This window comes from Pseudophryne corroboree, chromosome 5 (genome assembly GCF_028390025.1).
Source record: "Pseudophryne corroboree isolate aPseCor3 chromosome 5, aPseCor3.hap2, whole genome shotgun sequence".
Lineage (NCBI taxonomy): Eukaryota > Metazoa > Chordata > Amphibia > Anura > Myobatrachidae > Pseudophryne > Pseudophryne corroboree.
The window spans coordinates 3,271,366-3,292,607 of record NC_086448.1 but is presented as its reverse complement, the minus strand read 5'-3'; the positions used below and the strand labels follow the sequence as shown (position 1 = coordinate 3,292,607).

General features: G+C 52.5%; 1 protein-coding gene across 3 annotated transcripts in view; it reads left to right on the top strand.

The window, feature by feature from the left end:
• ADCK5 (aarF domain containing kinase 5) overlaps positions 1-21,242 on the top strand; it is a 178,123-nt gene that overhangs the window by 97,643 nt on the left and 59,238 nt on the right. For all 3 annotated transcript variants that reach the window (XM_063921063.1, XM_063921062.1, XM_063921061.1), the window contains 6 exons: positions 5,718-5,849; positions 7,534-7,617; positions 9,675-9,756; positions 10,208-10,286; positions 10,403-10,494; positions 10,574-10,823. In XM_063921063.1, coding sequence (XP_063777133.1) covers positions 5,718-5,849; positions 7,534-7,617; positions 9,675-9,756; positions 10,208-10,286; positions 10,403-10,494; positions 10,574-10,823 — 719 coding nt within the window. The remainder of the gene's footprint in view (positions 1-5,717; positions 5,850-7,533; positions 7,618-9,674; positions 9,757-10,207; positions 10,287-10,402; positions 10,495-10,573; positions 10,824-21,242) is intronic.

Sequence of the window (21,242 nt, the reverse complement as noted above, 5' to 3'; positions counted from 1 at the left end):
CCACATAACTCTTCCCCCCGGCTTTTCTCGCAGACTGCACGCCATTTTGGGAAACCAGCGGAGCCTTCGAGAAACATGTATTTCGTCTTCCTAATTTAGCAGTAATCTACATACAGGGCGGGTGTTACCTTCCCTTTATTATTCCTTTGTTTCACTTAATAATAATAATACTGGTAGTAATTTGGGGAATGTGTGTGGCATCAAACAGTCGCTGTAGCCGGTATCTGAAGAGACCAGGGTTTGAATAAAAAAATAAATAAATAAATAATACTTTAATGGAGCTCCTATAGTCTAGTGGCTAAGACTCCTGTCCCACAGCGCAGCGTTACTGGTTCAAGTCTCCGCTGCTCCAGAAAGTTTATTTGAATCGTGTCGGTCACACATTATAGTGCAGACCTTACATAGGGCTGTGTTTGTTTAACCCACCTTTTCTCCTTTCGTTTGTCTCACCTGGGATAGTCAAAGAATTCCCTCTTAGGTGTGAAGTATGCGGTGGAGCCATCTGCTTAGCCCTCCACGCACCTGCAGGACGCTCCTGTTTGAACAGCTCAGATTATACAGGTAATGTCACTGGTAACCAGAGACCTTGTACGTCATTTCACCTCTCCAGGTTTCTAAAGGAACCTTGCTAACATTCCAGGTTACATTACTGATGTCTGTTTTCTGTGGATCTGAACCAGTGTCTCAGAATATCCAGGTGCATTATACAGCAGTTCATCTGATACTGCAGGTAAAGGAGGCGGACACGTCAAGTCCATCAGGGTTCGACGCCGATGACGAAATGACAGAGGCTGGTCCAGTTTCGGATGAGCTGGGCAGGCTCCGGTAGATGGCCGGCAGACACCCGAATACACAATTTCAGGTATCAAACAATGTTTGTTTTCCTATCCTTTCCCCGCAGACGGCAGGAAATGGTATCAGGACCTCTCCAGGGTATACCCCTCGATGTATCGCCGGTCCAACAAGCTGCCGTTTTCCTGAGGCAACCTTGCTCAGGGTTCCTTCGAAGACACATATGTGGCATCTGGGTTCTACCTTGTCCGGAGCAGGTAGGTTGTGGAACAATTGTCCTCTAGGTTACAGGATGTTTCGCATCAGGATCATTTGATACTTTGGTACAGGTCAGAATCACGATTCTGCTTTATGTTCTTTGGAGGTCTCCACGTCTGCAGACTCGGAACCTGCATTTTTGTTTGGGCTGTCTTAACCCAACGACCTCTGGGGCTGCGACAGTCCGACGACCTCTGGGGCTGCGACAGTGACAGGTGAACATGAAATCCTACGTGGCAGATGGTTCAGAGGAAGTAACTTTCTGCAGGATTTCTTGAGCCATTGGAGGTAAGTCCACTTTGCTTTATCCTACTACTGCCCCAGCTCCAAGACAGACCTTTACCGGTCTTTCCTTTAGATCTTTCCGTGCCCTTTCAAGCTTTCGACTCCACACGGGCGATATCTCCATCGCCAGGGGATCTCAGGGTAAAAGGCTGAAGCAGAGGTTCAACAGCCTCGTTCCAGTCTGATTTTAGGTCATCCTATACACCCACTACAGGTCAGACCTTCCTACCACCTGGAGGGTCCCAGGATAGGCGCATGTCCGTGGGAGAAGGCTTGGGCGGTTACAGACTAGATTTTGGAGTACAACAGTCTCAGGAGTCCCTCGGCATGGGTCGGACGATTTACGATGACAGGAGTCATACTGCAGGAGGCGCTCCATATGCTCCTAACCGCAAAGGGTGTTGATCCCTGTTTTTCACATATCATTTGAATCGGGACAGTTCTCAGGTCTTTGTTTTCTTTTCACGTTCCGAAGCCAGTGGACTTGGCCAGGCATATTCTGGCCTTGGAATCCTTTCAGTCTGTGATTGCTAGTTTGAACAAGAAAGGGAGTTTTACGTGTCCCTTGTCTTCAGAGATGCCTGTTTTACTGATTTCCGTTGGGTTTCCTCATTGGGCTTTTCTCAGATTCGCATTACAGGATTCTCAATTTCACGGTCAGTCCTTTCCTTTCGGTCTCTCTTCCGATCCCACAGGGTTCAGGAAGTTTGCAGAATAACTTTTTCAAAGGCAGGAGGTGACGTTGGTTCCCTAATGGGACAATCTACTGCTACTATCCCACTCTGTACATTACGTGGCTTCTGAAGATCCGGAGGATCCAGGAGCTTCTGGTTCGACACAGATCCAATTTATGCTCCTCGTAGACGTTTTCTCAACACGGTCCGTCAGAGGATTTTTCCTTCCTCGGCACCAGGTACTCTATTTCTTCAGTCAAGTTGTGACGAAATGAGTGGTCGCCTACATTCCCCTCTGAGCGGGGGACAACAATCTTCTTTCCAGGTCAGGCCACCAGGTCAGACTCCTGGGTGAGGGAACATTCCCCGGAGTTTTGTCAGCTGGTCTGCTGTGGGCGGAGATTCCGAATCGACCTCAGGTCGTTCTGACTAACTCTTTAACCCTTTACTACTCAGGGACGTGAGCTCTGGTGGCAGTAGCCGAGGATGCCCTCAGGGCTCCTGGGAGTTTTCTGATTATTCTATCTTGCCTCCTTTTCTATTTCTACCTCACTTTCGGTAACACAGGAGGAGAATATGCGTGCTAGTCCTCTCGGTGGCTTTGGTTGGGCCACCCATGACTTGAAGATCCAGCCTGCACCTGTTGTCAGTAGAGGAGCCTTGGCTCCTACCTAGACTGGACTGTCTACTTAAACAGGGTCCTTTTCCTTGTTCAATCTTACACTGGTTTCATTTAACCGTGTTACTGTTCACGAGACCTCAGAAGGGAGGAGTTCCCTAGTTCGGTTAGGCCTACTAGGCCCCGATTTCAGAAGTCTGTTACCTCTTCTCGCTTTTGCCACTTTTGGAAAACTTTAAGGGACATAATAAGGATAAAAAGGGGTTTTCCCCTTCTTTCAGTTACCATTCAGCCGTCATCTTTGGTTTCTCTGGGAGGTTTTGCATGGCTGCGCTTCAAACCACATTGACCTGAAATTTTGGGTCTCTTCCTTTTTCGGTTTTCTTCCAAAAGAGATTAGCCTGGCGGCCGTAAGTTCGGGCTCTCTTTCAGGGAGTACTCTATTGGCAACTCACCCGGCTGAGCTTCGGCCTCAGAGGTCGTTTCTTCCAAAGGGGATGTCCGTTTTTCATATAAATCTGACACTAGTGTTTTTCAGTTACTAGTTGACTGATTGTCAAGGCTCGCCGACTCTCTCTACAGAGGTCTTAGGCTATTCGACAAAGGGTTTTTCTTCTTTGTTCTGTACGATGCTCCCGTACTAAATAGCCGGGGGCCCAGCATAGGCTGGGCTGTTGGATACATCTGACCATCAGACAGGTTTCTTGGCGGTGGCTCGGGAGCCTCCGTTTTCCATTTCAGCGCAATTTACGCGCGTTATGGGACCTTAGTGGGCAGCTGCCAGTGGGGTCTCCATGAATACTTTGTCGGGTAGCTACTTGGTTGGACCGACATTTGTTTTTGTCAAATTCTACAAGTTTGACACTTTTGCGGCCTCTGCATCACAGTTTGGCCGAGCGGTTTTACAGGACTCTCAGCGCTCTCCCACCCGTTTTGGGAGCTCTGGGACGTCCCCATTGTAACTACGCTCCAGTGGCCCCTAGTGGATGAAGGAGAAATCAGGATTTTGGTACTTACCGATAAATCCCTTTCTCCGATTCCACAGGGGCCACTGGATGCCCGCCCAGCGCTGTTTCCTCCTTGTTTTTTGCTTAACGGTTTGCAGATCACCACATGACTGCTTGTTGAGTTCGGGCTAGCCGGTTGTTTGTTAGGTTCTGTTCCAGGTTTGGTTTGTGTTCTCCTGGTTTACAGGGCTTCATTAACCTCCTCTACCTTACGTTTTGTTTTTTTCCAGCTCTCCTCGGGCACAGTTTTACGTAGACTGGCTTGGAGAGGAGATAGTAGGGAAGGAGCTAGCCACAGTGTGAAGAATTTTAAAGTGCCAGCTCCCAATTACTGCCTACTATTTCCCCATTGTAACTACGCTCCAGTGGCCCCTGTGGAATCGGAGAAAGGGATTTATCGGTAAGTACCAAAATCCTGATTTCTGTGTAGCCATGGGAAGAGAGGTAATCGCACATGTAGACGTCTGAGGTGCTGTATTACCGGGGTCCCTGTACAGAAGCTTCCCCCCTGTAAATCAATCTATCAGTCCATCATTGTGCTGCCCCCAGGTGCTCAGGGGTGGTCCTTGGGTGCTGGGGGGTTGGTCCTTGGGTGCTCAGGGGCGGGTCTTGGGTGCTCAGGGGAGGGCCTTGGGTGCTCAGGGGAAGGTAAAGTGAAGTATATTCAGCATTTAAATCTCATATATATCAGGCAGATTTGCATAATTAGTGACATCTGCTATAATACAGGTGACTGATAATGCTTCTGCACAGCTTTATTTCTGCAAACAATAGACAATCCTCACACACAGCTGGAGTTGCTCCCTGTTTCAGTATTTCTAGAGAGTACATGTATAATGTGCATAATGCATTACATCGTCCTCCACCCCCGGCCTTCCATCCTCAGCACTCTGCCCGCAGTCTCCTCCATACTGTCCTCTCTGCCCATCCATCCTCAGCACTCTGCCCGCAGTCTCCTCCATACTGTCCTCTCTGCCCATCCATCCTCAGCACGGCTGCCCGCAGTCTCCTCCATACTGTCCTCTCTGCCCATCCATCCTCAGCACTCTGCCCGCAGTCTCCTCCATACTGTTCTCTCTGCCCATCCATCCTCAGCACGGCTGCCCGCAGTCTCCTCCATACTGTCCTCTCTGCCCATCCATCCTCAGCACTCTGCCCGCAGTCTCCTCCATACTGTTCTCTCTGCCCATCCATCCTCAGCACGGCTGCCCGCAGTCTCCTCCATACTGTCCTCTCTGCCCATCCATCCTCAGCACGGCTGCCCGCAGTCTCCTCCATACTGTCCTCTCTGCCCATCCATCCTCAACACGGATGCCCGCAGTCTCCTCCATACTGTCCTCTCTGCCCATCCATCCTCAGCACGGCTGCCTGCAGTCTCCTCCATACTGTCCTCTCTGCCCATCCATCCTCAGCACGGCTGCCCACAGTCTCCTCCATACTGTCCTCTCTGCCCATCCATCCTCAGCACTCTGCCCGCAGTCTCCTCCATACTGTCCTCTCTGCCCATTCATCCTCAGCACGGCTGCCCGCAGTCTCCTCCATACTGTCCTCTCTGCCCATCCATCCTCAACACGGCTGCCTGCAGTCTCCTCCATACTGTCCTCTCTGCCCATCCATCCTCAGCACGGCTGCCCGCAGTCTCCTCCATACTGTCCTCTCTGCCCATCCATCCTCAGCACGGCTGCCCGCAGTCTCCTCCATACTGTCCTCTCTGCGCATCCATCCTCAGCACTGCTGCCCGCAGTCTCCTCCATACTGTCCTTTCTGCTCCTCTCTGCCCATCCATCCTCAGCACGGCTGCCCGCAGTCTCCTCCATACTGTCCTCTCTGCACATCCATCCTCAGCACTCTGCCCGCAGTCTCCTCCATACTGTCCTCTCTGCCCATCCATCCTCAGCACGGCTGCCCGCAGTCTCCTCCATACTGTCCTCCCTGCTCCTCGTTGACGGTCAGGAACCTCTCCGTCATCACTGATCATTATTCATCACGGCTTCCAGACTAACCACCCATAATGCACTGCTTCTGTGTCAGTGGCACTGTTTCTGTCTATAACTGCATAGTACAGTGTCTCACCTCACACAGGACCTGAAGCAAACGCTGTCTCAGGAGCTGGACTTCCAGAACGAGGGGCAGAACGCAGAACGCTGTGCCCGAGACCTGAAAGAGATGCCATACGTACTAATACCCCGAGTGTACTGGGAGCACACCAGCAAGGTGAGGGGGCAGTATGAGGGTATATTGTACATATGATACCCCAGCATGATGGAGGGAGGGACAGTATGGGAGTATATTGTACATCTGATACCCCAGCATGATGGAGGGTGAGGGGCAGATTGTACATCTTATTCCCCAGCATGATGGAGGGAGGGGGGCAGTATGGCGGTATATTGTACATCTGATACCCCAGCATGATGGAGGGTGGGGGGGGGCAGTATGGGGGTATATTGTACATCTGATACCCCAGCATGATGGAGGGTGGGGGGCAGTATGGGGGTATATTGTACATCTGATACCCCAGCATGATGGAGGGTGGGGGGCAGTATGGGGGTATATTGTACATCTAATACCCCAGCATGTCGGAGGGTGGGGGGCAGTATGGGGGTATATTGTACATCTAATACCCCAGCATGTTGGAGGGGGGGGGGGGCAGTATGGGGGTATATTGTACATCTGATACCCCAGCATGATGGAGGGTGGGGGGCAGTATGGGGGTATATTGTACATCTGATACCCCAGCATGATGGAGGGTGGGGGGCAGTATGGGGGTATATTGTACATCTGATACCCCAGCATGATGGAGGGTGGGGGGCAGTATGGGGGTATATTGTACATCTAATACCCCAGCATGTCGGAGGGTGGGGGGCAGTATGGGGGTATATTGTACATCTAATACCCCAGCATGTTGGAATGGGGGGGGCAGTATGGGGGTATATTGTACATCTGATACCCCAGCATGATGGAGGGTGGGGGGCAGTATGGGGGTATATTGTACATCTGATACCCCAGCATGATGGAGGGTGGGGGGCAGTATGGGGGTATATTATACATCTGATACCCCAGCATGATGGAGGGTGGGGGGTAGTATGGGGGTATATTGTACATCTAATACCCCAGCATGTTGGAGGGGGGGGGGGGCAGTATGGGGGTATATTGTACATCTAATACCCCAGCATGTTGGAGGGGGGGCAGTATGGGGGTATATTGTACATCTGATACCCCAGCATGATGGAGGGTGGGGGGCAGTATGGGGGTATATTATACATCTGATACCCAGGCATGATGGAGGGTGGGGGGTAGTATGGGGGTATATTGTACATCTAATACCCCAGCATGTTGGAGGGGGGGCAGTATGGGGGTATATTGTACATCTGATACCCCAGCATGATGGAGGGTGGGGGGCAGTATGGGGGTATATTGTACATCTAATACCCCAGCATGTTGGAGGGGGGGGGGCAGTATGGGGGTATATTGTACATCTAATACCCCAGCATGTTGGAGGGGGGGCAGTATGGGGGTATATTGTACATCTGATACCCCAGCATGTTGGAGGGAGGGGGCAGTATGGGGGTATATTGTACATATGATACCCCAGCATGATGGAGGGAGGGGGCAGTATGGGGGTACATTGTACATCTGGGGGCAGTATGGGTGTGTGGTAATTATCTGACACTCTGTGTATAGGAGACTTGGGAATATATGACAGGTTATAGATATACTGTATTAGATATATAATAGGTTAGGGCGGGGTTATATATATATATATATGTGTGTGTGTGTGTGTGTGTGTGTGTGTGTGTGTGTGTGTATATATATATATATATATATATATATATATATATATATATATATATATATAATAGGGATTTATGAGGACTGACCCCTCTGCATTTCTTCCCAGCGCGTCTTAACGGCTGATTACTGCGACGGGTGTAAGGTCAGCAGCGTGGAGGGGATAAGGAAGCAAGGTCTGGAGCTGAAGGATGTGAGTATGTCGCGGATGAGGGGGGGGGGGGGGGGGCACAGTAGAATTCCCCCCAGAGTGGTTGGGAATTGTAGGTGTGATTCCCAGCAGGAGACTGGGGGGTGCACAGAGCTGATAGCCGGGAGGTGAGTCCCGTTATCAGTGTAATTACAGTTGACACCCTGCACGTCACAGCCCCTTCTCTCCTCTGCTTTTCTGAGTTGTTTCAAAAGTAATAGTCTGGTTCCCCTGGGTATAAATGGTACCTGTGTATGAAACGCGTTGTGATAGGCTGCATGGTAATCGCTGGTGTATGAAATGCGTTGATAGGCTGCATGGTAATCGCTGGTGTATGAAATGCGTTGATAGGCTGCATGGTAATCGCTGGTGTATGAAATGCGTTGATAGGCTGCATGGTGATCGCTGGTGTATGAAATGCGTTGATAGGCTGCATGGTGATCGCTGGTGTATGAAATGCGTTGATAGGCTGCATGGTAATCGCTGGTGTATGAAATGCGTTGATAGGCTCCATGGTGATCGCTGGTGTATGAAATGCGTTGATAGGCTGCATGGTGATCGCTGGTGTATGAAATGCGTTGATAGGCTGCATGGTAATCGCTGGTGTATGAAATGCGTTGATAGGCTGCATGGTAATCGCTGGTGTATGAAATGCGTTGATAGGCTGCATGGTGATCGCTGGTGTATGAAACGCGTTGTAATAGGCCGCATGGTGATCGGTGGTGTATGAAACGCGTTGTAATAGGCCGCATGGTGATCGGTGGTGTATGAAACGCGTTGTGATAGGCTGCATGGTGATCGGTGGTGTATGAAACACATGATAGGCTGCATGGTGAACGGTGGTGTATGAAACGCGATTTGATAGGCCGCATCTTAATCGCTGCGCCTCCCACTGTCTGGTATGCTATAAATGTGTCACATAATTCTACACCATTACTGACCACTGCGCAACAGGGCACCAGGATTTGTGTGGGCTGTGTACTATGGGGACCTGGAGCAATGCAGAATGCAGGAGAAATGTATATAGCAAAGCATGTCCCCCCCTCCCCTGCTTATATGGACCTATAGATTGTCCGGTATTCTGCCCCCTGACCAGGAATGGGGTCACCTCTGTCCTCATGTCCCATGTGTGAGACTTTGGGATAGTTGCATCATTTTGTGCTGACTCTTCATTGGTGCGCAAAGCTCTGCTGTGCCCATTCCTGTGTTGCGCAGAGCTCTGCTGTGCCCATTCCTGTGTTGCGCAGAGCTCTGCTGTGCCCATTCCTGTGTTGCGCAGAGCTCTGCTGTGCCCATTCCCGTGGTGCGCAGAGCTCTGCTGTGCCCATTCTTGTGTTGCGCAGAGCTCTGCTGTGCCCATTCTTGTGTTGCGCAGAGCTCTGCTGTGCCCATTCCTGTGGTGCGCAGAGCTCTGCTGTGCCCATTCCTGTGTTGCGCAGAGCTCTGCTGTGCCCATTCCTGTGTTGCGCAGAGCTCTGCTGTGCCCATTCCTGTGTTGCGCAGAGCTCTGCTGTGCCCATTCCTGTGGCGCGCAGAGCTCTGCTGTGCCCATTCCTGTGTTGCGCGCAGAGCTCTGCTGTGCCCATTCCTGTGTTGCGCGCAGAGCTCTGCTGTGCCCATTCCTGTGTTGCGCGCAGAGCTCTGCTGTGCCCATTCCTGTGTTGCGCGCAGAGCTCTGCTGTGCCCATTCCTGTGTTGCGCGCAGAGCTCTGCTGTGCCCATTCCTGTGTTGCGCAGAGCTCTGCTGTGCCCATTCCTGTGTTGCGCAGAGCTCTGCTGTGCCCATTCCTGTGTTGCGCAGAGCTCTGCTGTGCCCATTCCTGTGGCGCGCAGAGCTCTGCTGTGCCCATTCCTGTGGCGCGCAGAGCCCCAGCTGTGCTTCGACATGTGGCGCGCAGAGCCCCGCTGTGCCTCGTTCTGTGGTGTGCAGAGCCCCCGCTGTACCCCGTGCTGTGTTGTGCTGTGCCTCGTGCTGTGGCGTGCAGAGCCCCGCTGTGCCTCGTCCTGCATGCAGATCCTTAAATGAGTTTTATGGTAATTTATCTCTCCCTTTTTTTCAGGTTGCTGAGAAGGTTATAAAGGTTTTTGCTGAGCAAATTTTCTTTACAGGATTCATCCATGCAGACCCCCACCCAGGAAACGGTAATTACCCACGCAGACCCCCACCCAGGAAACGGTAATTACCCACGCAGACCCCCACCCAGGAAACGGTAATTACCCACGCAGACCCCCACCCAGGAAACGGTAATTACCCACGCAGACCCCCACCCAGGAAACGGTAATTACCCACGCAGACCCCCACCCAGGAAACGGTAATTACCCACGCAGACCCCCACCCAGGAAACGGTAATTACCCACGCAGACCCCCACCCAGGAAACGGTAATTACCCACGCAGACCCCCACCCAGGAGACTCATATATATAATGGCCCCTGTAATGTAAGTTGTGACGGGATGGGCTGTATGTGGGTTAGGGTGATATGGGACCCGGGGCCCCTGTAGTGTAAGGTGTGGGTTATCTCAGGACAGAGCGGCCCCCTGGGTACCTGTATCTCAGTCCATCAGGTAATCTGATCTAATTTCCATCCTTCTAGTTCTGGTGAATACTGGCCCGGATGGGAAAGCGCGTCTGGTCTTGTTGGATCACGGCCTGTATGAATACCTGAGTGAGAGGTAACGAGCCGCGTGTCTGGGTGTGTCGCTGCGTGCTCGGCGTCTGATATATATATATATATATATATATATATATATATATATATATATATAAAATGCGCTGCTGTTTCTCGCAGGGACCGCACTGCTCTGTGTAAACTCTGGAGGGCGATTGTACTGCGGAACCGGCCGTCCATGGAGCGCTATTCCGCGGAGCTGGGAGTGAAAGGTCTGTGGATATCCACCAATGTTGTGTATTATTGCGGTCACGTGTCCGCGCTCTACTGATTCTCCTCCTGCCTCTCTAGATTACCTCCTGTTCTGTGAGATTCTCCTGCAGCGACCCCTGTCTCTCTCCAGAACCCTGGGCAATGCCCTGACCAAGGAGGAGACACAGTACATGCAAGATATGGCCAAGGAACAGTTTGATGACATTATACGAGTGCTCCGCAATCTGCCACGGCCCATGCTGCTCGTTTTCCGAAACCTCAACACTGTCCGCTCTCTAAACATTGGATTGGGGGCTCCGGCTGACCGGTATCTCATCATGGCCCGCAGGTCTGCACTATAACATCCAGCATCACAATGCAGTGGTGTACAGTATATGGAGCGAGGCTGGGAGCATCAGTGTACGGGAGACTGATGTGCATGGTGTGAGGCTGGAGGAGTGCGAGGTCATTGTACGCGAGGCTGGAGGAGTGTGAGGTCATTGTACATGAGGCTGGAGAGATGTGAGGTCACTGTACGTGAGGCTGGAGGAGTGTCAGGTCATTGTACGTGAGGCTGGAGGGGTGTGAGGTCATTGTACGTGAGGCTGGAGGAGTGTGAGGTCATTGTACGTGAGGCTGGAGGAGTGTGAGGTCATTGTACGTGAGGCTGGAGAGATGTGAGGTCACTGTACGTGAGGGTGGAGGAGTGTGAGGTCATTGTACATGAGGCTGGAGGAGTGTCAGGTCATTGTACGTGAGGCTGGAGGGGTGTGAGGTCATTGTACGTGAGGCTGGAGGAGTGTGAGGTCATTGTACATGAGGCTGGAGAGATGTGAGGTCACTGTACGTGAGGGTGGAGGAGTGTGAGGTCATTGTACATGAGGCTGGGGGAGTGTGAGGTCATTGTACGTGAGGCTGGAGGAGTGTGAGGTCATTGTACATGAGGCTGGAGAGATGTGAGGTCACTGTACGTGAGGCTGGAGGAGTGTGAGGTCATTGTACATGAGGCTGGGGGAGTGTGAGGTCATTGTACGTGAGGCTGGAGGAGTGTCAGGTCATTGTACGTGAGGCTGGAGGGGTGTGAGGTCATTGTACGTGAGGCTGGAGGGGTGTGAGGTCATTGTATGTGAGGGTGCAGGAGTGCGAGGTCATTGTACGTGAGGCTGGGTGTGTGTGAGATCATTGTACTTGAAGCTGTAGGGGTGTGGGGTCATTGTACGTGAGGGTGCAGGAGTGTGTGATCATTGTACGTGAGGGTGGAGGAGTGTGGGGTCATTGTACGCGAGGCTGGAGGAGTGTGAGGTCATTGTACGCGAGGCTGGAGGGGTGTGAGGTCATTGTACGTGAGGCTGGAGGGGTGTGAGGTCATTGTACGTGAGGCTGGAGGAGTGTGAGGTCACTGTACGTGAGGGTGGAGGAGTGTGGGGTCATTGTACGCGAGGCTGGAGGAGTGTGAGGTCATTGTACGCGAGGCTGGAGGAGTGTGAGGTCATTGTACGCGAGGCTGGAGGGGTGTGAGGTCATTGTACATGAGGCTGGAGAGATGTGAGGTCACTGTACGTGAGGGTGGAGGAGTGTGGGGTCATTGTACGCGAGGCTGGAGGGGTGTGAGGTCATTGTACGTGAGGATGCAGGAGTGCGAGGTCATTGTACGTGAGGGTGCAGGAGTGCGAGGTCATTGTACGTGAGGCTGCAGGAGTGCGAGGTCATTGTACGTGAGGCTGGAGTGTGAGATCATTGTACTTGAAGCTGGAGGGGTGTGGGGTCATTGTACGTGAGGGTGGAGGCGTGTGGGGTCATTGTACGTGAGGCTGGAGGAGTGTGGGGTCATTGTACGCGAGGCTGGAGGAGTGTGAGGTCATTGTACATGAGGCTGGAGAGATGTGAGGTCATTGTACGCGAGGCTGGAGGAGTGTGAGGTCATTGTACATGAGGCTGGAGAGATGTGAGGTCATTGTACGTGAGGGTGGAGGAGTGTGGGGTCATTGTACACGAGGCTGGAGGGGTGTGAGGTCATTGTACGTGAGGCTGGAGGGGTGTGAGGTCATTGTACGTGAGGCTGGAGGAGTGTGAGGTCACTGTACGTGAGGGTGGAGGAGTGTGGGGTCATTGTACGCGAGGCTGGAGGAGTGTGAGGTCATTGTACGCGAGGCTGGAGGGGTGTGAGGTCATTGTACATGAGGCTGGAGAGATGTGAGGTCACTGTACGTGAGGGTGGAGGAGTGTGGGGTCATTGTACGCGAGGCTGGAGGGGTGTGAGGTCATTGTACGTGAGGATGCAGGAGTGCGAGGTCATTGTACGTGAGGGTGCAGGAGTGCGAGGTCATTGTACGTGAGGCTGCAGGAGTGCGAGGTCATTGTACGTGAGGCTGGAGTGTGAGATCATTGTACTTGAAGCTGGAGGGGTGTGGGGTCATTGTACGTGAGGGTGGAGGCGTGTGGGGTCATTGTACGTGAGGCTGGAGGAGTGTGGGGTCATTGTACGCGAGGCTGGAGGAGTGTGAGGTCATTGTACATGAGGCTGGAGAGATGTGAGGTCATTGTACGCGAGGCTGGAGGAGTGTGAGGTCATTGTACATGAGGCTGGAGAGATGTGAGGTCATTGTACGTGAGGGTGGAGGAGTGTGGGGTCATTGTACACGAGGCTGGAGGAGTGTGAGGTCATTGTACGCGAGGCTGGAGGGGTGTGAGGTCATTGTACGTGAGGGTGCAGGAGTGCGAGGTCATTGTACGTGAGGCTGGAGGAGTGTGTGAGGTCATTGTACGTGAGGCTGGAGGAGTGTGTGATCATTGTACGTGAGGCTGGAGTATGAGATCATTGTACATGAGGCTGGAGAGATGTGAGGTCATTGTACGTGAGGGTGGAGGCGTGTGGGGTCATTGTACATGAGGCTGGAGGAGTGTGAGGTCATTGTACGTGAGGGTGGAGGAGTGTGAGGTCATTGTACATGAGGCTGGAGAGATGTGAGGTCATTGTACGTGAGGGTGGAGGCGTGTGGGGTCATTGTACGTGAGGCTGGAGGAGTGTGAGGTCACTGTACGTGAGGGTGGAGGAGTGTGAGGTCATTGTACATGAGGCAGGAGAGATGTGAGGTCATTGTACGTGAGGGTGGAGGCGTGTGGGGTCATTGTACGTGAGGCTGGAGGAGTGTGAGGTCATTGTACGTGAGGATGCAGGAGTGCGAGGTCATTGTACGTGAGGGTGCAGGAGTGCGAGGTCATTGTACGTGAGGGTGCAGGAGTGCGAGGTCATTGTACGTGAGGCTGGAGGAGTGTGCCACTGGAGGGGTGTGAGGTCAGTGTGCGTGAGGCTGGAGGAGTGTGAGATCATTCTACGTGAGGCTGGAGGAGTGTGAGATAATTGTGCGTGAGGCTGGAGGAGTGTGAGATAATTGTACGTGAGGCTGGAGGAGTGTCAGGTCATTGTACGTGAGGCTGGAGGAGTGTCAGGTCATTGTACATGAGGCTGGAGGAGTGTGTGATCATTGTACGTGAGGCTGGAGGAGTGTGTGAGGTCATTGTACGTGAGGCTGGAGGAGTGAGATCATTGTACGTGAGGCTGGGTGTGTGTGAGATCATTGTACGTGAGGCTGGAGGAGTTTGAGATCATTGTACGTGAGGCTGGAGGAGTGTGTGATCATTGTACGTGAGGCTGGAGGAGTGTGTGATCATTGTACGTGAGGCTTGAGGAGTGTGAGGTCAGTGTACGTGAGGCTGGAGGAGTGTGAGGTCATTGTACGTGAGGCTGGGTGTGTGTGAGATCATTGTACGTGAGGCTTGAGGAGTGTGTGATCATTGTACGTGAGGCTGGAGGAGTGAGATCATTGTACGTGAGGCTGGGTGTGTATGAGATCTTTGTACGTGAGGCTGGGTGTGTGTGTGAGATCATTGTACGTGAGGCTGGAGGAGTGTGAGGTCATTGTACGTGAGGCTGGAGGAGTTTGAGATCATTGTACGTGAGGCTGGAGGAGTGTGTGATCATTGTACGTGAGGCTTGAGGAGTGTGATCATTGTACGTGAGGCTGGAGGAGTGTGAGGACATTGTACGTGAGGCTGGAGGAGTGTGAGGTCTTTCTGCGTGAGGCTGGAGGAGTGTGAGATCATTGTACGTGAGGCTGGAGGAGTGTGAGGTCATTGTATGTGAGGCTGGGTGTGTATGAGATCATTGTATGTGAGGCTGGAGGAGTGTGAGGTCATTGTATGTGAGGCTGGAGGAGTGTGAGGTCATTGTACGTGAGGCAGGAGGAGTGAGATCATTGTACTTGAGGCTGGGTGTGTATGAGATCATTGTATGTGAGGCTGGAGGAGTGTGAGGTCATTGTATGTGAGGCTTGAGGAGTGTGTGATCATTGTATGTGAGGCTGGAGGAGTGAGGTCATTGTACGTGAGGCTGGGTGTGTGTGTGAGATCATTGTACGTGAGGCTGGAGGAGTGTGAGGTCATTGTACGTGAGGCTGGGTGTGTATGAGATCATTGTACGTGAGGCTGGAGGAGTGTGAGGTCATTGTATGTGAGGCTGGAGAGATGTGAGGTCATTGTTCGTGAGGGTGGAGGAGTGTGTGATCATTGTATGTGAGGCTGGAGGAGTGTGAGGTCATTGTACGTGAGGCTGGAGAAGTGTGAGGTCATTGTACGTGAGGCTGGAGGAGTGCGAGGTCATTGTACATGAGGCTGGAGGGGTGTGAGGTCATTGTACGTGAGGGTGCAGGAGTGCGAGGTCATTGTACGTGAGGCTGGAGTGTGAGATCATTGTACTTGAAGCTGGAGGGGTGTGAGGTCACTGTACGTGAGGGTGGAGGCGTGTGGGGTCATTGTACGTGAGGCTGGAGGAGTGTGTGATCATTGTACGTGAGGCTGGAGAAGTGTGAGGTCATTGTACGTGAGGCTGGAGGGGTGTGAGGTCATTGTACGTGAGGGTGCAGGAGTGCGAGGTCATTGTACGTGAGGCTGGAGTGTGAGATCATTGTACGTGAGGCTGGAGGCGTGTGGGGTCATTGTACGTGAGGCTGGAGGAGTGTGGGGTCATTGTACGCGAGGCTGGAGGAGTGTGAGGTCATTGTACGCGAGGCTGGAGGAGTGTGAGGTCATTGTACATGAGGCTGGAGAGATGTGAGGTCACTGTACGTGAGGGTGGAGGAGTGTGAGGTCATTGTACATGAGGCTGGAGAGATGTGAGGTCATTGTACGTGAGGGTGGAGGCGTGTGGGGTCATTGTACGTGAGGCTGGAGGAGTGTGAGATCATTGTACGTGAGGCTGGAGGGGTGTGAGGTCATTGTACGTGAGGGTGCAGGAGTGCGAGGTCATTGTACGTGAGGGTGCAGGAGTGCGAGGTCATTGTACGTGAGGGTGCAGGAGTGCGAGGTCATTGTACTTGAGGCTGGAGGAGTGTGAGATCATTGTACGTGAGGCTGGAGGAGTGTGTGAGGTCATTGTACGTGAGGCTGGAGGAGTGAGATCATTGTACGTGAGGCTGGGTGTGTGTGAGATCATTGTACATGAGGCTGGAGGGGTGTGAGGTCATTGTACGTGAGGGTGCAGGAGTGCGAGGTCATTGTACGTGAGGCTGGAGTGTGAGATCATTGTACTTGAAGCTGGAGGGGTGTGAGGTCACTGTACGTGAGGGTGGAGGCGTGTGGGGTCATTGTACGTGAGGCTGGAGGAGTGTGTGATCATTGTACGTGAGGCTGGAGAAGTGTGAGGTCATTGTACGTGAGGCTGGAGGGGTGTGAGGTCATTGTGCGTGAGGCTGGAGGAGTGTGAGATCATTGTACGTGAGGCTGGAGGAGTGTCAGGTCATTGTACGTGAGGCTGGAGGAGTGTCAGGTCATTGTACATGAGGCTGGAGGAGTGTCAGGTCATTGTACGTGAGGCTGGAGGAGTGTGAGATCATTGTACGCGAGGCTGGAGGGGTGTGAGGTCATTGTACGTGAGGGTGCAGGAGTGTGTGATCATTGTACGCGAGGCTGGAGGGGTGTGAGGTCATTGTACGTGAGGGTGCAGGAGTGCGAGGTCATTGTACGTGAGGCTGGAGTATGAGATCATTGTACGTGAGGCTGGAGAGATGTGAGGTCACTGTACGTGAGGGTGGAGGAGTGTGGGGTCATTGTACGTGAGGCTGGAGAGATGTGAGGTCATTGTACGTGAGGGTGGAGGAGTGTGGGGTCATTGTACGTGAGGCTGGAGGAGTGTGAGGTCATTGTACGTGAGTCTGGAGAGATGTGAGGTCATTGTACGTGAGGCTGGAGGAGTGTGGGGTCATTGTACGTGAGGCTGGAGGAGTGTGGGGTCATTGTACGTGAGGCTGGAGGAGTGTGAGGTCATTGTACGTGAGGCTGGAGGAGTGTGGGGTCATTGTACGTGAGGCTGGAGGAGTGTGAGGTCATTGTACGTGAGGCTGGAGGGGTGTGAGGTCATTGTACGTGAGGATGCAGGAGTGCGAGGTCATTGTACGTGAGGCTGGGTGTGTGTGAGGTCATTGTACGTGAGGCTGGAGGAGTGTGCCACTGGAGGGGTGTGAGGTCAGTGTGCGTGAGGCTGGAGGAGTGTGAGATCATTCTACGTGAGGCTGGAGGAGTGTGAGATCATTGTACGTGAGGCTGGAGGAGTGTGAGATCATTGTACGTGAGGCTGGAGGAGTGTGTGAGGTCATTCTACGTGAGGCTGGAGGAGTTTGAGATCATTGTACGTGAGGCTGGAGGAGTGTGAGATCATTGTACGTGAGGCTGGAGAAGTGTGAGATCATTGTACGTGAGGCTGGAGGAGTGTGAGATCATTGTACGTGAGGCTGGAGGAGTGTGTGATCATTGTACGTGAGGCTTGAGGAGTGTGATCATTGTACGTGAGGCTTGAGGAGTGTGATCATTGTACGTGAGGCTTGAGGAGTGTGAGGTCAGTGTACGTGAGGCTGGAGGAGTGTGAGGTCATTGTACGTGAGGCTGGGTGTGTGTGAGATCATTGTACGTGAGGCTTGAGGAGTGTGTGATCATTGTACGTGAGGCTGGAGGAGTGAGATCATTGTACGTGAGGCTGGGTGTGTATGAGATCTTTGTACGTGAGGCTGGGTGTGTGTGTGAGATCATTGTACGTGAGGCTGGAGGAGTGTGAGGTCATTGTACGTGAGGCTGGAGGAGTTTGAGATCATTGTACGTGAGGCTGGAGGAGTGTGTGATCATTGTACGTGAGGCTTGAGGAGTGTGATCAGAGTGTGATCATTGTACGTGAGGCTGGAGGAGTGTGAGGTCATTGTACGTGAGGCTGGAGGAGTGAGATCATTGTACGTGAGGCTGGAGGAGTGTGTGATCATTGTACGTGAGGCTGGGTGTGTGTGTGAGATCATTGTACGTGATGCTGGAGGAGTGTGAGGTCATTGTACGTGAGGCTGGAGGAGTTGGAGATCATTGTACGTGAGGCTGGAGGAGTGTGTGATCATTGTACGTGAGGCTTGAGGAGTGTGATCATTGTACGTGAGGCTGGGTGTGTATGAGATCATTGTACGTGAGGCTGGAGGAGTGTGAGGACATTGTACGTGAGGTTGGAGGAGTGTGAGGACATTGTACGTGAGGCTGGAGGAGTGTGAGGTCATTCTGCGTGAGGCTGGAGGAGTGTGAGATCATTGTACGTGAGGCTGGAGGAGTGTGAGGTCATTGTACGTGAGGCTGGAGGAGTGTGAGGTCATTGTACGTGAGGCTGGGTGTGTATGAGATCATTGTATGTGAGGCTGGAGGAGTGTGAGGTCATTGTATGTGAGGCTGGAGGAGTGTGAGGTCATTGTACGTGAGGCTGGGTGTGTATGAGATCATTGTACGTGAGGCTGGAGGAGTGTGAGATCATTGTACGTGAGGCTGGAGGAGTGTGAGATCATTGTATGTGAGGCTGGAGGTGTGTGAGATCATTGTACGTGAGGCTGGAGGAGTGTGAGATCATTGTACGTGAGGCTGGAGGAGTGTGAGGTCATTGTACGTGAGGCTGGAGGAGTTTGAGATTATTGTACGTGAGGCTGGAGGAGTGTGTGATCATTGTACGTGAGGCTTGAGGAGTGTGATCATTGTACGTGAGACTGGGTGTGTATGAGATCATTGTACGTGAGGCTGGAGGAGTGTGAGGACATTGTACGTGAGGTTGGAGGAGTGTGAGGTCATTGTACGTGAGGCTGGAGGAGTTTGAGATCATTGTACGTGAGGCTGGAGGAGTGTGTGATCATTGTACGTGAGGCTTGAGGAGTGTGATCATTGTACGTGAGGCTGGGTGTGTATGAGATCATTGTACGTGAGGCTGGAGGAGTGTGAGGACATTGTACGTGAGGTTGGAGGAGTGTGAGGACATTGTACGTGAGGCTGGAGGAGTGTGAGGTCATTCTGCGTGAGGCTGGAGGAGTGAGATCATTGTACGTGAGGCTGGAGGAGTGAGATCATTGTACGTGAGGCTGGGTGTGTGAGATCATTGTACGTGAGGCTGGAGTAGTTTGAGATCATTGTACGTGAGGCTGGAGGAGTGAGATCATTGTACGTGAGGCTGGAGGAGTGTGAGGTCATTGTACGTGAGGCTGGGTGTGTGAGATCATTGTGTGTGAGGCTGGAGGAGTGTGAGGACATTGTACGTGAGGCTGGAGGAGTGTGAGGACATTGTACGTGAGGCGGGAGGAGTGTGAGGTCATTGTACGTGAGGCTGGGTGTGTATGAGATCATTGTACGTGAGGCTGGAGGAGTTTGAGATCATTGTATGTGAGGCTGGGTGTGTGTGAGATCATTGTACATGAGGCTGGAGGAGTTTGAGATCATTGTACGTGAGGCTGGGTGTGTTTGAGATCATTGTACGTGAGGCTGGAGGAGTGTGTGATCATTTTACGTGAGGCTGGGTGTGTGTGAGATCATTGTACGTGAGGCTGGAGGAGTGTGAGGTCATTGTACGTGAGGCTGGAGGAGTGTGAGGTCATTGTACATGAGGCTGGGGGAGTGTGAGGTCATTGTACGTGAGGCTGGGGGAGTGTGAGGTCATTGTACGTGAGGCTGGAGGAGTGTCAGGTCATTGTACGTGAGGCTGGAGTGTGAGGTCATTGTACGTGAGGCTGGAGGAGTGTGAGGTCATTGTACGTGAGGCTGGGTGTGTGTAAGATCATTGTACGTGAGGCTGGAGGAGTGTGAGGACATTGTACGTGAGGCTGGGTGTGTTTGAGATCATTGTACGTGAGGCTGGAGGAGTGTGTGATCATTTTACGTGAGGCTGGGTGTGTGTGAGATCATTGTACGTGAGGCTGGAGGAGTGTGAGGTCATTGTACGTGAGGCTGGAGGAGTGTGAGGTCATTGTACATGAGGCTGGGGGAGTGTGAGGTCATTGTACATGAGGCTGGGGGAGTGTGAGGTCATTGTACGTGAGGCTGGGTGTGTGTGAGATCATTGTACGTGAGGCTGGGTGTGTGTGTGAGATCATTGTACGTGAGGCTGGAGGAGTGTGAGGTCATTGTACGTGAGGCTGGAGGAGTGTGAGGTCATTGTACGTGAGGCTGGAGGAGTGTGAGGTCATTGTACGTGAGGCTGGAGGAGTGTGAGGTCATTGTACGTGAGGCTGGAGGAGTTTGAGATCATTGTACGTGAGGCTGGAGGAGTGTGAGGACATTGTACGTGAGGTTGGAGGAGTGTGAGGACATTGTACGTGAGGCTGGAGGAGTGTGAGGTAATTCTGCGTGAGGCTGGAGGAGTGTGAGATCATTGTACGTGAGGCTGGAGGAGTGTGAGGTCATTGTACGTGAGGCTGGGTGTGTATGAGATCATTGTATGTGAGGCTGGAGGAGTGTGAGGTCATTGTATGTGAGGCTGGAGGAGTGTGAGGTCATTGTACGTGAGGCAGGAGGAGTGAGATCATTGTACGTGAGGCTGGGTGTGTATGCGATCATTGTACGTGAGGCTGGGTGTGTATGAGATCATTGTATGTGAGGCTGGAGGAGTTTGAGATCATTGTACGTGAGGCTGGAGGAGTGTGTGATCATTGTACGTGAGGCTGGGTGTGTATGAGATCATTGTACGTGAGGTTGGAGGAGTGTGAGGACATTGTACGTGAGGCTGGAGGAGTGTGAGGTCATTCTGCGTGAGGCTGGAGGAGTGTGAGATCATTGTACGTGAGGCTGGAGGAGTGTGAGGTCATTGTACGTGAGGCTGGGTGTGTATGAGATCATTGTATGTGAGGCTGGAGGAGTGTGAGGTCATTGTACGTGAGGCTGGATGAGTGTGAGGTCATTGTACGTGAGGCTGGGTGTGTATGAGATCATTGTACGTGAGGCTGGAGGAGTGTGAGATCATTGTACGTGAGGCTGGAGGAGTGTGAGATCATTGTATGTGAGGCTGGAGGTGTGTGTGATCATTGTACGTGAGGCTGGAGGAGTGAGATCATTGTACGTGAGGCTGGAGGAGTGAGATCATTGTACGTGAGGCTGGAGGAGTGTGTGATCATTGTACGTGAGGCTGGAGGTGTGTGAGATCATTGTTTGTGAGGCTGGAGGAGTGTGTGATCATTGTACGTGAGGCTGGGTGTGTGTGTGAGATCATTGTACGTGAGGCTGGAGGAGTTTGAGATCATTGTACGTGAGGCTGGAGGAGTTTGAGATCATTGTACGTGAGGCTGGAGGAGTGTGAGGACATTGTACGTGAGGCTGGAGGAGTGTGAGGTCATTGTACGTGAGGCTGGGTGTGTGTGAGATCATTGTACGTGAGGCTGGGTGTGTGTGAGATCATTGTACGTGAGGCTGGAGGAGTTTGAGATCATTGTACGTGAGG